Source organism: Nicotiana tabacum, chromosome 6 (genome assembly GCF_000715075.1).
Source record: "Nicotiana tabacum cultivar K326 chromosome 6, ASM71507v2, whole genome shotgun sequence".
Lineage (NCBI taxonomy): Eukaryota > Viridiplantae > Streptophyta > Magnoliopsida > Solanales > Solanaceae > Nicotiana > Nicotiana tabacum.
The window spans coordinates 142,921,827-142,935,530 of NC_134085.1; the positions used below are offsets into that span (position 1 = coordinate 142,921,827).

The following is a 13,704-nucleotide window of genomic DNA, read 5'->3' on the forward strand; positions in this document are numbered from 1 at the left end:
TTTTAGGTTTTAAAAATACAGAGGATAGATGATTATTCTCCACATCGCAAATCAATCAACTCCAACCCGGCAAAACCGACCTCCCTGAACCGGCAACTTCTCTTGGTGAAAACTGAAAAAGAAAGAAACAGAACCCTAATCCTTTGCAGAACGTAACTTGCCAAAAGTGGAAGTCGAAGAACAATGTCGTCGACTCTACTGGAGGTGACTCGTGCATCGCACGAGGAAGTTGAGCGGCTCGAGCGTCTCGTCGTCAAGGATCTCCAGACCGAGCCGGCTACTAACAAGGACCGGCTCCACCAGAGCCACCGCGTTCGTAACATGATCGAGCAAATCATTGACACTACACATAAACTGGTAATTTCTCGTTCCTTTCTGCAATTGAATTTAATTTAGCAATTTGTCAAGTTATCATTAGTGTGTTTGCGTGTGTGTGTTATAGGTAGATATCTATGAAGACAAAGACGGTGCGAGGAAGGATGAAATTGCAGCTCTTGGAGGCCAGACAGCAACTGGAACAAACATATTTAGTGCGTTTTATGACAGATTAAAAGAGGTCAAAACAATCACGTTTTTTAAAAATGTCGTATACTATTCTATTGTTGCTTAGTTTGAAAAACTTGCTCTGTTTATTTGTGCTTGGTGATATTTAGATTCGGGAATACCATAGAAGGCATCCTGCTGCGCGTGTTGTTATTGATGCCAGCGATGATTACGAGCAGCTCCTCATAGAAGAACCACAAATCGAGTTTAGTGGCGAGGTTAGTGTCGCTCTTCATCTATTCCTTGTTGCTTTTTGGCAGGAAATTAGCTGCTTGTATTTAATTTTTTGATTATTGCTTCATTCAATGTGAGCTTTCTTGAGATATTCACAGATACTGCGGCTTTATATAGTACTCCTTTATGACATTGTTGACTACATATTTACAAGTCTTTATTTTTTGGGCATTAGCTACGTTATAAACATCCTTTATCGCTGCTGAATATATGCAGCTGCCAGCTGGCTAGACAGAATTTGTTTTTTATCAGTTAGTTCTTCCTTGACAGTGAGGATTTCTGTTATTTGATACAGCAGTTGTGTGTCAAAGACTAATGGCAATCTAACGTTCACCAATCTTATAAATTTGCGATGAGGCAATTCCATTGTATACAAACATATGCTCAGTCATTTGGTTTATTAACAGCTTGTCAGGGAAACTAGGTATGGTTTTGAAATTTGAATTAGGATTCCTTTGTCTACTCACTGCAAAAGAGACAATTAGACGTTCATATAATGTATAGGATGGCATTTGATGTGAATTTTTCATTCATAGTTGAATGATTTTGCAGTGGGTTTATGCTTCGCTGTAACTTTGTATAACTTTTGAAGCAGGAACTGTTTGGTTGATGTGCGCCCCCCTCCCAAGTGTTTATTGCATTCTTCATGTATGGTTCTTGGTAATTGCGTGATACTAGTTTGTCTTATATTCCATTCTGCTATTGTGACATATTTGACAGGAAGGTTCAGGGCGATACCTTGACTTGCATGAATTGTTTAACGAGTATTACAACTCCAAATTTGGTGCGCGAATTGAATACACAGCTTATCTTGATGTATTTTCCCAACCGCAGAAGATTCCCCGTAAAGCAAAGTCGACAAGGTAAAAATTGCTGTAGTTGGTGTAGAATGTTCAATCTTTCAAATCAGATAATATCATTTAGAGTCTGTTTCTTAGTACAGTTACATGAAGTATAGACTTTCAGGAAGCAATCTTTGAAATCACAGCTACTTCAGTAATTGCATGTTTGCTTGGGTGAAATCTTGTTGTTCCTATATAGTTCAAATCTAGATGTAGAAAACCCTTTACCCCTCCTCTTCATGATTCCTTTAATTTTATGATATTGCATTATTGTCTTTTTTCTCTTTTACAGGCCATACCGAGAATATTTGCAGAAACTATTGGAGTATCTAATCTATTTTTTCGAGCGGACAGAGCCCTTGCAGGATCTTGATAGGATATTCTCAAAGGTGCTATTTTCTTTTATCAACATTCTGTTTCTCAATCCGACTTTATTATTGAGTGATCATTGCTTCCTTGCTGCATGCTCCTCTCTTACATTGTCGGGAAGTGTAATACAGTCCTTTCTCCATTTAATATAATGTGAGAGTTTAGTGAACACATGATCAGAGAAGGTTTTGTATATCTGGTTGTAAAAATTAATGCAATTTGTGGGTTTTGTGACTTGTATATTGGCGTAAGTGGGACGCTCTTTCTCTGTGGAAGTCATTGCTGACCCATGTCTTCTCATAAGAGACATGATATAAACTTCTCTGAATTGTATTGTTTGCTGCTGAAAGAGTATAGTTTAAGGATTATAGCTTCTCGCTTAGAGGAGGTTATGCTGGCATACTTTGAATATGATTTTCACTCTGGCATTTAATGATTGATTTGGGAATATTTTCAAAGTAAGATGCAGTATTATTGAGTTCTATCTTTGAATTTGATTGATTTTTGTGCTGTTTATGATTAACTTTTATATGCGCTTTTGAAATGATACTTGGCTTATCCCCCACCCACCAATCCCCCTCTCCAAAAGAAAGAAAAAACACTTCTATATACGCTTTTATTCTAATAACTAATTTCTGACAGGTAACAAGTGAATTCGAAGAAGAGTGGACTATTGGCAAGGTAGAAGGATGGGAAAATAGCAGTCAGGAAAATGGTAGTGCTCCACAGAATCATACTGCGATTGATCTTAATTCTTATAGTACAGTTGAGGAGCTGATGATAGAGGGACCTGATAAGTTAAAGGAGGTATTGCTTTTTGAAAAAAATCGTTTCTCATCTATGTTTTCTTTGGTGGAACTTGAATGCCTGCCTTAAAATCGTTTCAGATCTATGGCTTTTTAATTGGAACTTGAATGCCGTCAAGTTTTGGAAGATGTTAACCTGAGGATACACTAGTGGTTCATAGGAAATAATGTTCTTCATGCACTTAATCTGAGCAGAGTAATGGGCTGATAATGGCCTGCTTATCTGATTTACTGGAAATAGAAGAAAATGGCTGTACTAAATTCCAAGCTTTTAGGTTCCATCAAAATGAACTGATGGGTCAACTTGAGTAGATAGTCTTATTGGCACTCAGCCTTCATTAGATTTCTTTTAACAGTTTGAAGTGAATCTTGAATTTTAATTACCTGCACCCTCATTTTTTAATAATTACCACACAGATTTTAGCCTTTAAATGGATGAGAGACAACTTAGTTTATCATATTAACTGGAAGAGGCAATTGGAAGTTTAAAATCATGGAATGGATCATCGAAATGAGGTAGGGATAGCAGTTGAAAATAATCAAAATTTTCCCTTTTTTGTTAATTCCATGGTTTCTCTGAATTTTAAAGTAATCACTTAGTAAGTTTCCATAGCGTCTGCAAATTCGCTCGTTGTGGTGTCATTCCTTTTTCTGTTTATGTCATTTATACTGGAACCATAGAATTTGTTAGATACTGATTCCCATCTCGAAAGCATGTTTTCTCCTATTTGATTTTGTTAAGTGTTAACTATCCTCTTTAGGAGACCTTTTCTTTTTGATTGTTAAAGGTAATTTATTGAGCATACAGTGGCAAGAAGATGCTGAAAAATAACTTACAAAGGTTTTTACAGCTGTAATTGTAAAGAGCTCAAAAAATCTGTCATGGAATCTATGTCAGTTGCAATAGCCATGTTACACCAAAAATAGAAGAGAGATGCATCTGTACTCAATACTAATTACAGAATCAGTTTTGCCTTAAAAAATTCTTGCATTCTTTCCAGATTGTCCACCAGATAGCTCAGGGGATTGAGTTTCAAGTTTTCACTTTTGTCGTTCCCATCCCTTTAATGCACCAGCCTGTAGCAATTCCATAGTTGTCTTTGGCGTTATCCAGTTAACTCCAATAATGCTGGAAAAGAGATCCCAGATTTGCTTGGTGAATGAGCAGTGAACGAAAAGACGGTTAATGTCCTCATTTTGCCTCTCACAAAGTGGACATTTGCTACACATAGTGACCCCCCATTTTTGAAGATTTTCATGAGTCAAACGTGCTCCATGAGCAACCAACCAAGTAAAGCATTCTGCCTTCAGAGGTGCCATATTCCTCCAAATGCACTTCCATGGCCAAAGTGGTATGCTGGCTGAGGGGTCTCTTTGAAGTTTATAGCACCTTTTAACAGTGAACTTCCCTTTTGCATCACCCTTCCAAATAAGAGAATCAGATATAGATGGTACAAGCACCATACTGTGAAACTGAATCAGTAGCATAGAAAAAAAAATGCTTTTTTGCTTCTATTTGTGGACTAATATCATTGACACAGCTCTTGGATACCCTACAAAAATTTGTACGCAAGGCATCTAAACATCAATATTCCTGGATGGCTTGATGTTTATAGCCTTCTGTTGGAATGTTTACCCTTTTTTTCTTTTTGCATTTAGTTTCTTCTTCTGACTATTTTAGGTCAAAATGTTTCAAAGTCAGTTGCTCTTGGACTGACTTGTGGCAGATGCTTAGGAGGTCAAGTAAAATTATGCTATTGAAATTGAACTCCCAGATTCAAGACCAGAACCCTAGTGTTTATTCAGTCTTCTCTATCTTGAGAATGATCCGGTCTCAAAAACCATTCTATGACGGGAAAATTCCCTCAAGTATGTGGTCTAATCATTCAAGATGCTTTTAGTTAATCATATCTCATGGTTTATAGATCTAAAGAACCTGGTGGTAGAACCACATAATTTTCCTAATCTTTTATCTTTTATCTTTTATTTTAAACTCTTAGTGTTTCTCTTTGTGATGACAATATTACTGCAAATTAGCTCTTTGGTTGTCCAATCTCCCACGGGGTGTAGCCTCCATCCTCATCAGCAGCATGGGTACTAGTGCTCTTTAAGTCTTAAAGATTTTGTTTTTGTCAACTGATTTGGTTAGCAAAATTACAAGCCCCTCCCCTCCCCACCCACCCACCTCCCCAAAGAAGAAAAAGAAAAAGAAGCCTTTCCTCTTCTTTTTCTATGGTTCATTTATCATTGGAGCTTTCTCTTCGTACTCATGCACATGTTTTTTGTATTAGCTTTATGATAAATGCACATTTAAAAGAGATTTGTGGATAGAGCTTTGACTATTACTTTGTACTGCATGGACTGTTTGATAGTTGGGGATACCCTTGGCCCCATCTATTTTGCAATTTGTGGATATGTGGGTTTCTGAACTTTGATTTTACCATTTTAAACTACTCATTGGGGTTTGTTTAAGACTTGCTTCTGTCAAGCTCAACTTGTATGCCAAAACAAAAGATCATTTTGCTGATTGATGTTAGAAAATTGCACCAGTTTCTCATTTTTCCTATTCCCACAGATATTTCTTTAATCCTCGTTCCCTGCCAACTATCATGTTCTATTTGTGTGTACTTCTCATATATGTCATTCCCATGACGTAGACTATATGCTGTGGTTTCTAAATATTATTGCACGACTTTAGGGTGCTTAATGTGGATATGTACTTCAATATTGTGGCATTTATTCTAGGCATTGGGTGCTCTAGGATTGAAGACTGGAGGTACTATTCAGCAACGTGCTGAGAGACTTTTCCTTACGAAGGTTAGTTGCTAGCATCTTTACCCAAGAATTAGCATTTTTACCCAAGAATAAAGTGTTCTCTCGTATGTGCTTGTGGATTTGATTGCTTCCTGTTTCAAATTATTTGCGAATTGGTTTCGACATGCATAAATTTGTTGTTTGAGGTTTTGACAGCATACACCGCTAGAAAAACTGGACAAAAAGCATTTTGCAAAAGGTTCCCGGAAACCAGAACAAAATGGTGTTATGCCAGCTCCTCAAGTGGGTGATGATGTAAAAGAGATTGCCCTGATGGAAGCAAAGATAAGAAAGCTATGTGATCTGTTGGATGAGGTGGGTGACAAAACACTTCTCTTATCTCCCAAAGGAAAAGATATCTAATGCAACATGCTCACATACAAATGAATGTGGAGTAAATTCATAAACAAATCTTTATGTGCTACTGTATTTTCAGTTTTTGAAGTCTTGTTTGAGTGGACAGCAATCATGGTGCTCATTTATATGATGTTAAACCTTTAGTTGGTGCGCTAATACTTTCTTCTTAATATTTATTTCCCTGCAGACAATTGTGCGGACAAAAGAGAATGTTGAGAAAAAACAGGCTTTGACATATGAAGAAATGGAGGCAGAACGTGAAGAGGTAAATTATAAGCAATCTGCAACCTCATATGGGAAAGAAAACACCAGCCATCATAAAAGAGATCAAGCTCTTAATTAAAATACAGGTTTAGTTAAACTAAACACACACGTACTCTCTTTTTGGCTCTAAAAATATGAACAAGAAAACATAAAGTACTTGAGGAGAAGATCATCCTCAATTAAGTTTCAAGTAGAAAGAACAAGTACCTCTTCTCTTTGCTCTGTGAAAGGCAGTAATTCTGTCTTACACAAGTATCTGCGGAGCAAGCCACTTCCCCTAATACACAAACTCATGGTAAAAAATTCTATACGAATGTTTGGTACATCTGCTATAGTCAAATGCCCTTAGAAGTTACAGAGATAACCCCCTGCTGACAGTTCTAAAATGTGATAAAAAGGACTTAGTACAATGTTCCATAAGTGTGGGCAGTCTTCTGGGCTGTTCCATGAGTGTAATAGTATTCAATTTTGGATCTACCGTGTAACATTTGGATCATAGCCTGTTGAAATGGTAGATATTGAGGAAAAGCCCCATGGAATTTAGTGCATTGACTAATAAGAAAGATTTACAACTGAACTTGCTTGAGCTTTCTAAAATCTGCGGCTGTCGGGAGTAGATGAATTTAACAGAACCATAAAACGTGCTCTTCAGAGACCTTTCGTCACACTAATTAATTGGTTTTAGTTTTTCTTTTAGCGTATCTTGACTTATGCATAAGCTGCTATCCTTTCTAATGATGCTGCTTTTTGATGTTTTCTACAGGATGATGTACAGGCTGAGTCTGAGAGTGATGAAGAAGATCAACAAATTTATAATCCTCTGAAGTTGCCTATGGGTTGGGATGGGAAGCCTATTCCTTACTGGCTGTATAAGCTTCACGGCCTTGGTCAGGTAATTTTTTTTGGGTGTGTATGGTAGGCTGCCTGCCCTTTTTTTTGATGTCTGTTATGGGTCGGTGATCACATTGTTAACTGCTATTTTTTTCCTGAGTGAATTTTTGTTGTACTTGCGATTTCCATTTGTGTTTTTGATGCTGACATGTGTTATCTCCTTGCATAGTTCCAAGGCATGACTTAATGATTGGAGTCTCAGTTTTTAGCTCTTGAATAGGTGTTTGACTTGTGTAATCTTTGCTTGGGCGCCTGAAATGGTCTTCTTTTTGTTCCAGAAGACCTATAGATTGTGCTGGTTTAAGCCTAACTCATCACAGATGTGTTGCTTTGGTACAGTTTGTACTGCTAATAACTTAAATTTGGAGACGAGACACCCATTCTCCCCCAAATCAAGGCCCCATAAAAATTTAGTCTTCAGAACTCCATTACCTGTCTCAGAAAGAATACTGAAAGAAAAAATAAAAAAAATAAAAATAAAGGGACGACAAAGGGGCCTGGAAGAGAATTAGAGGATGCATGCATGTAATAATACCCTTTCTTTACTGTAATATCTGAATGATTACAGCTAATTGCTTGTTGGATCAATAGGTGTTATCTGCTGCTGATGGTTGATCAGCTTTGTCATTCATCTCTATGACACTTTCTTAGACATATGAGCTCTTATGCACTTTTGTATGAATGCTTTCAGGAGTTCAAGTGTGAGATATGTGGGAACCATAGTTATTGGGGCCGTAGGGCTTATGAGCGGCATTTCAAGGAATGGAGACATCAACATGGGATGCGTTGCCTTGGTATCCCAAATACTAAGAACTTCAATGAGATCACATCAATCGAAGTATGTTTCTCTAAGCTGGAATCTCTGTTCATCATTGTTACGTATTTAATGCTATTTGTTTAGTTATCTAGATGTTAAACTAATTAAAACATCTGCTGCTCATTGAAATGAAATATTGATAGAGTTGCAGTTTAGTCACATTGACTTCTTGTATGCTATTCATCTGAAAGGCGTCTATATTTGTATACACATGATCATTAGACATAACTGTTACTTACCTTGGTTTGATGAGTGATCTTTCTTATGTAAATGGATGTTCTGGGAAGAAAAGGAGAGGGGTGGAATTTCACTTCTGCTCTTGCCTTAATTTCTAGGGAGAGAAAGACTTGTAAAAAGGCTTCTAGTTTTGTTCGGAGAGAAGCAGAGGAAAAGACATCTTTCAAATGGAACATTTTGAATTTATAAATGCCAAAAAGACCATAGATTTGTGAAAAATAAAATCTACGTCGGGTATGCTATGTTGTATGTGATATTCCTTTCTCTTCTTTTACTCATTCTGAAACAAAAAATTAACAATCCCTCTCATATCTTTTTGTCCTGGTCTCTATTCTTTGTCCTTACCCTCTGAGACATCCCTTCCAATGTCTTTATTTTGACTTCTAACTATTTTAGATGCCAAGTGTTTGATTAATAGCTGAAGCATAAGTTCTTGCATGAAGTTTGTGATGGTTGCAATAGAGGCTGCAAAAAATTGTACAGCTGATAAGTGCGTAGGTATAAGCCCATTCATAGTATGCGCCTGGATTATAGTATAACCATTTTCCCATATTGTATTACGTTTGGAGAAACTTCCTTCTCTCTTCGCATTGTGTACTACCTTTATGTTAGCAGTGTTTTCAAAGGTGCCCTTAAAGCGCGCTCAAGCCCTGAAGTGAGGCTCAAAACATGTTGAGCGCTTCGCCTTGCTTAGCGGGCGCTTCTGTCGTCATCAAGGCTATAATGCATACTTTTCCTTGCCAATGAGCGTAATTCTTTAACCTTTACCGTATCCAAAAAAAAAAATCCTGAAGAGGCGACACTAAACAATTGATATTTCACTTTGTCGTAATTCTTTTTCATTTTATTTGTCCATATATTTGTTATTCACACTTATAATTGTTAGTCTTGGACTACACATAACTATTTGTATTTCTTCTCCATTTGCCCCTTTCTTCGTTAAAGTGCATGCTTTATTTGCACTTTACGCTTAAAGCCCCAATGGACCTTAGAGTTTTTTTTGCGCTTTTCGCCTTTGATAACACTGTATGTTAGTTGCCGTCTCAAGTGCGGTATTTTTTGTGAACCGTGCTATTGAGACACCATGTGCAGTGTCACAGGGGTAAACTTCTTCAACCTGAGGTTGCCTCCGTGCAGCAATCTCCAACTTGACTCAGCCTTTCAACACTTAGCCAAATTTTCGTGTCTTTGGCCTTGGTTTAATTTTGGGCAGCGAAAGTAAAGAACAACATATACGGGAAAATTCCCAACCTTAGTATTAATCACAAAACACAGAGAGGACACCTCATTTGCTACGAACACAAGTCGTCACAGCCCACTTAACTTGACAAAGAACACAAGTCGTTTGATGCCAAACTAAAACCTGCCCATGCCCAGCCTTAGGCCCTTAGGAACACTCCTTACCAATCCTCACGTTTCTTTCTAGCTTCCATTCTTATGAAACTGCACACGAATTTCGCACTTCCAATTTGACTAAGTCCAAAGGCACATATTTATAACACATGTGACAACCTTTGGTACTTGACAGCACAAGGACACTTGTCGTCGCCTTCGACACTTGTCAGACTCAAGGCAAATTAGTTCCTAACATGTAGTTGACATCCCCAACTACTTAGGCCATCATCATTTTGTGTAGAAATGCTACAAAAATAATGCAACATGGTTACAACCAAAAGAAACCGCCCAACTGCTCCCATGTGCACTGCATGGGCGTGTTTGGCCTTGCATGCTCCGCCCCCAAGGCTTGCTTTTGGTGTCTTGACACTGCCTCCCGCCAATGCCAATCGGGCATGCCTGCCGTCCATGACTTAGCTACAGACGCCCATCGCTAATGCCTCTCGCACATGCGTTGGCCGAGTTTCAGTCTTGTCCGTGACAACTCTTGTTTCACCTGCGCCATTGCTTATCTTTTGCCTTAGCTAGCCCTGCCTTAGTTTACCTTAGCCTTTGTCATCAACCCGCCTTGATTTGCCATAGCTTAGCCCGACCTTGGCACCTCCCATACGCTTAAGTGCCCATGTCGATGCTGCCCGGTGCCCATGCCATGCTATGACTCCTTCACTGGCTCACACAGCTTTGTCAAGACCTTGCCAACCTTGTCTTGCCTCCCTCAAGCCCTTTGCCTTTATTTTGCACGTAACCAACCTCATGCCTTGGTGTCATCCGGCATGCTTTGGCCTTGCAACAATTTGTTGCCACTAACAATGCCGCACCCACTGTCCCACATGTTGTTTTCCATCTGCACATAGGCAAATGACAATGCCATCATGCCAAATCCTTGCCATGACCATGCCACGCCTGATTTCAAAGATCCAGACCCCTAACAGGTAGCTCTTGAGTAGTAATTATGGTAACTTTTAACATTCGTTTGTTGATCCGTCGTGATTTAATGATTAAAATTGTGATTTCAGTAGCTTAATAACCATATGAACCTCTTTACATGTCTGGACAGACGATAATCCGTTTCTTCGGGGCGTCATTCTTGCTTCCGTTCTTCCTATAAATATAGTTAGGATACAAAGAGCAGGCGTAGTTTGGTAATTAAGTGGATGAAATTTTCTGCTTCTGCCAACTAAGCTTCAAAGAGCCCTGCTCTCTTCCTCTCTTCCCTCTGAAATCACCTCTTAGCTTATTTTTACCGTCTTGGTTATATTAGTACCTAGATCCACAGATGCAAATCAAATTAGTATGACAGCTTCTAGCTTTTGTTTTGGCATTATTTTAATCCTGAAACACAGCAATGTCGAATATAGATGTTGCAACTGGTAAGTTGCATGCAGCTAGCTGTTCCTTTTTCCTTTGTTACTGCAGCTTCTGATGCACATTTTTTGTTGTGTCACAGGAAGCCAAGCAACTTTGGGAAAGAATCCAAGAAAAACAAGGGCTGAATAAGTGGCGCCCAGATCTTGAAGAGGAATATGAAGATCAAGAGGGCAACATCTACAACAAAAAGACATACACGGATCTACAACGCCAGGGATTGATCTAGATTTGTTTCTGTAGCGCTTTTCAATCTTTGGTGGTATGTTGTTTTTGTTGGTTTTAGTTAATCTGGGTGGAAATGTTTCTGCTCCTTTTGCTTATGCATTTTCTTTATCCTAGATATTGGACAGACCAGACGTCTTGATTTTGGTTGAGCAAGCACTTGTTATTCAGTAAGCGATTGTTGGTGTATTCACCTGCCCCTAAAGTGCAATTTGAATGTCAGAATTCACTAAGCGGGAGAGGGACAAGAGACAGAAGCCTCTATTTGAAATGTATTTGTATTAGCGAGGTTGTCTTTAGATAAGCTATTGCTGATAAAGCCGATGTCTTTGGCTAATAGAAGCTCATCACCAAAGTAACGGTTATCTAGTAATTACTAATCCGTATAATCTATATACATATTAAAGCAAGAAAGCTACCATATATAATTGATATTATGGTTAAGCCAAGTGGCAAGCTAATAAATATCAATAGTATATGGTAATTTTATTCTATATTTGAATATTTTAGTTAAATACAAATTATATATATATATATATATATATATATACACACACACACACACGAAATTTGAATTTAAATTAAAAATAAAATTTATCTTTTTTATCATGTTATCATACTTAATTCGGTTAATGATCATATGCAATCATGTTAGAAATTTTTGTTATTTTTTCTAATTATTTAAATACTATTTCGTCTCTACCAACAAAAAAAACTAATCCATATAACTATAAAACTCTTTCACATTTAAAATCTTATAAGTATAGTTCTTTGAAACACTGTAGCTAGAGTTGAGTAAAACGAAATTCTTAAAATAAATGTAATATATAGGGTACACGTTTATGTTTATCCAAATAACAAAAAAGAGTTTACAAAACCAAATAAAAGTTTACTTACATATATAATAAAGTAAATATACATGCTGCTGGAGAAAGAAATATCACAAAATCAGTCAATATTAAAAAAAATTGTTTCTTTTTTCTTCTTGAAGAATATTTGTTTGAAGAGTCAATTTGCATAAATGGACATCAAACAAATAACAAAACTTTGGCTATACAATTGTTTATCATTAATTTCAATTTAGCACATTCAAGGAATTGAAGGGTATAAGCTGAAACCCCTTCATTTAGCTATAGTCAAGCCAATATTGCAAGGGTATAATATTTTTTTCGTTGAAGAATATTAGTTTTGAATCATTAGATTATATGAAAGGTTTTTTTTTTTCAAACTCAACAAGAGAGAAATTCGTGTCTAATTGATAGTTTCTATAGCGACTTTTAAGTGTAACAAAGAGTATATATAAAGAAAAAATTGGTATGACGTGATATTTTTTTAAAAAAAATGTAAACAAATTATGTCGAAAAAACTCTTTACTTTTTTTAATTCAAAGATAATAAAAAGATAAGATATTTTTGAACATTTGTAGAGAGTTTTAAAATTATTACTATAATAGAAGTTATATCATGGATAAACTCAAAAAATCAAAATCTTATGGAATATTTACATATCGGCCATATTTATTGTTTACTTTTTATAACTGATATAAATAGATGATTTACCGATAACACACGATTATACACATATTATATATAAATTATATATAAATTACACATCATTTAATTTTTAAATTTAAGTGGTCGGGTGAGCACATATTTAGGCTGATTAGATAAAACCAAAAGAAAATATGAAATAATTTCAACCAAAGACTAAAAATATAATTAAAGTTCATATGTAGGCAATTTTTATTAAAACTCATTCTTTTATAGTGAAATAAATTAATTTTTTGTAACAAAAGAAATAATGACATAAAAATTAAGATAAAAGAAAATAAATATTGAAAAAAATGTTAGAAAGATCTAAAAACGAGAAATAAAATAGGACAACAAATTTCTTCTTATGTTTCATCTTTGCTGGGTATAAAAAATTTGAAAGTTAATCTCATCGATTTCAAATATTTTTTCAACTCAAATACATTGATTATAAGATAAGGATATCTTAGAATGTTTTTTTTATTTACATTATGTATCGTTTTTAAAAAAATCACTATTACTAACAAACTGATATGATTTTCAAATTTGAATTGGAATACAATTTGAGTAGTTTGTATTAAGGTTAAGCCAAGTATGATGTCGAAAAATAAACTACTTGATAATTTTAAGATAATATATGTAATATTTTATAATAATAATCAACCAATATAACATTTAATGATTCAAAGAACAAATTTTTTGTATATATAGGGTATTAAAAATTCAAATTCTGGGGCTAGAGATATCGATAAACTTAAAGTGGAGTCATACTGAAATAAATCCGGCCAAAGAATCATTTAAATTTTTAGATAGCCGATTAAAGTGAATTTTAAATTAAGGATAATATCTTCACTTGTATCATTATAAAGATAATCATTATTATAATATATATAAAGTTTTAGAAATTGAAATTTCAAAATAGAAATATTTTTTGAAAGATAAAATCATACCAAATAAGAGTTCAAGTCGTAGTATAAGAGTCACGTCGTAATCAAAGAATCGTTTATATCGTGTCA

General features: G+C 35.9%; 1 protein-coding gene across 2 annotated transcripts; it reads left to right on the forward strand.

Moving 5' to 3' along the window:
* Positions 1-19: 19 nt before the first annotated feature.
* On the forward strand, positions 20-11,573 carry LOC107796993 (splicing factor SF3a60 homolog). 2 transcript variants are annotated; one of them, XM_016619823.2, is made up of 13 exons: positions 20-357; positions 443-556; positions 654-761; positions 1,498-1,640; positions 1,912-2,008; positions 2,631-2,795; positions 5,540-5,611; positions 5,765-5,923; positions 6,153-6,230; positions 6,993-7,121; positions 7,812-7,958; positions 11,017-11,196; positions 11,277-11,573. In XM_016619823.2, the coding sequence occupies exons 1-12, from the start codon at positions 184-186 to the stop codon at positions 11,161-11,163; spliced, it is 1,533 nt and encodes a 510-aa protein (XP_016475309.2). In that variant the 5' UTR covers positions 20-183; the 3' UTR covers positions 11,164-11,196; positions 11,277-11,573. The 2 variants fall into 2 exon arrangements, with proteins under 2 accessions (XP_016475309.2, XP_016475308.2); XM_016619822.2 differs by having other exon boundaries at positions 11,017-11,573.
* The last annotated feature ends 2,131 nt before the right edge of the window (positions 11,574-13,704 follow it).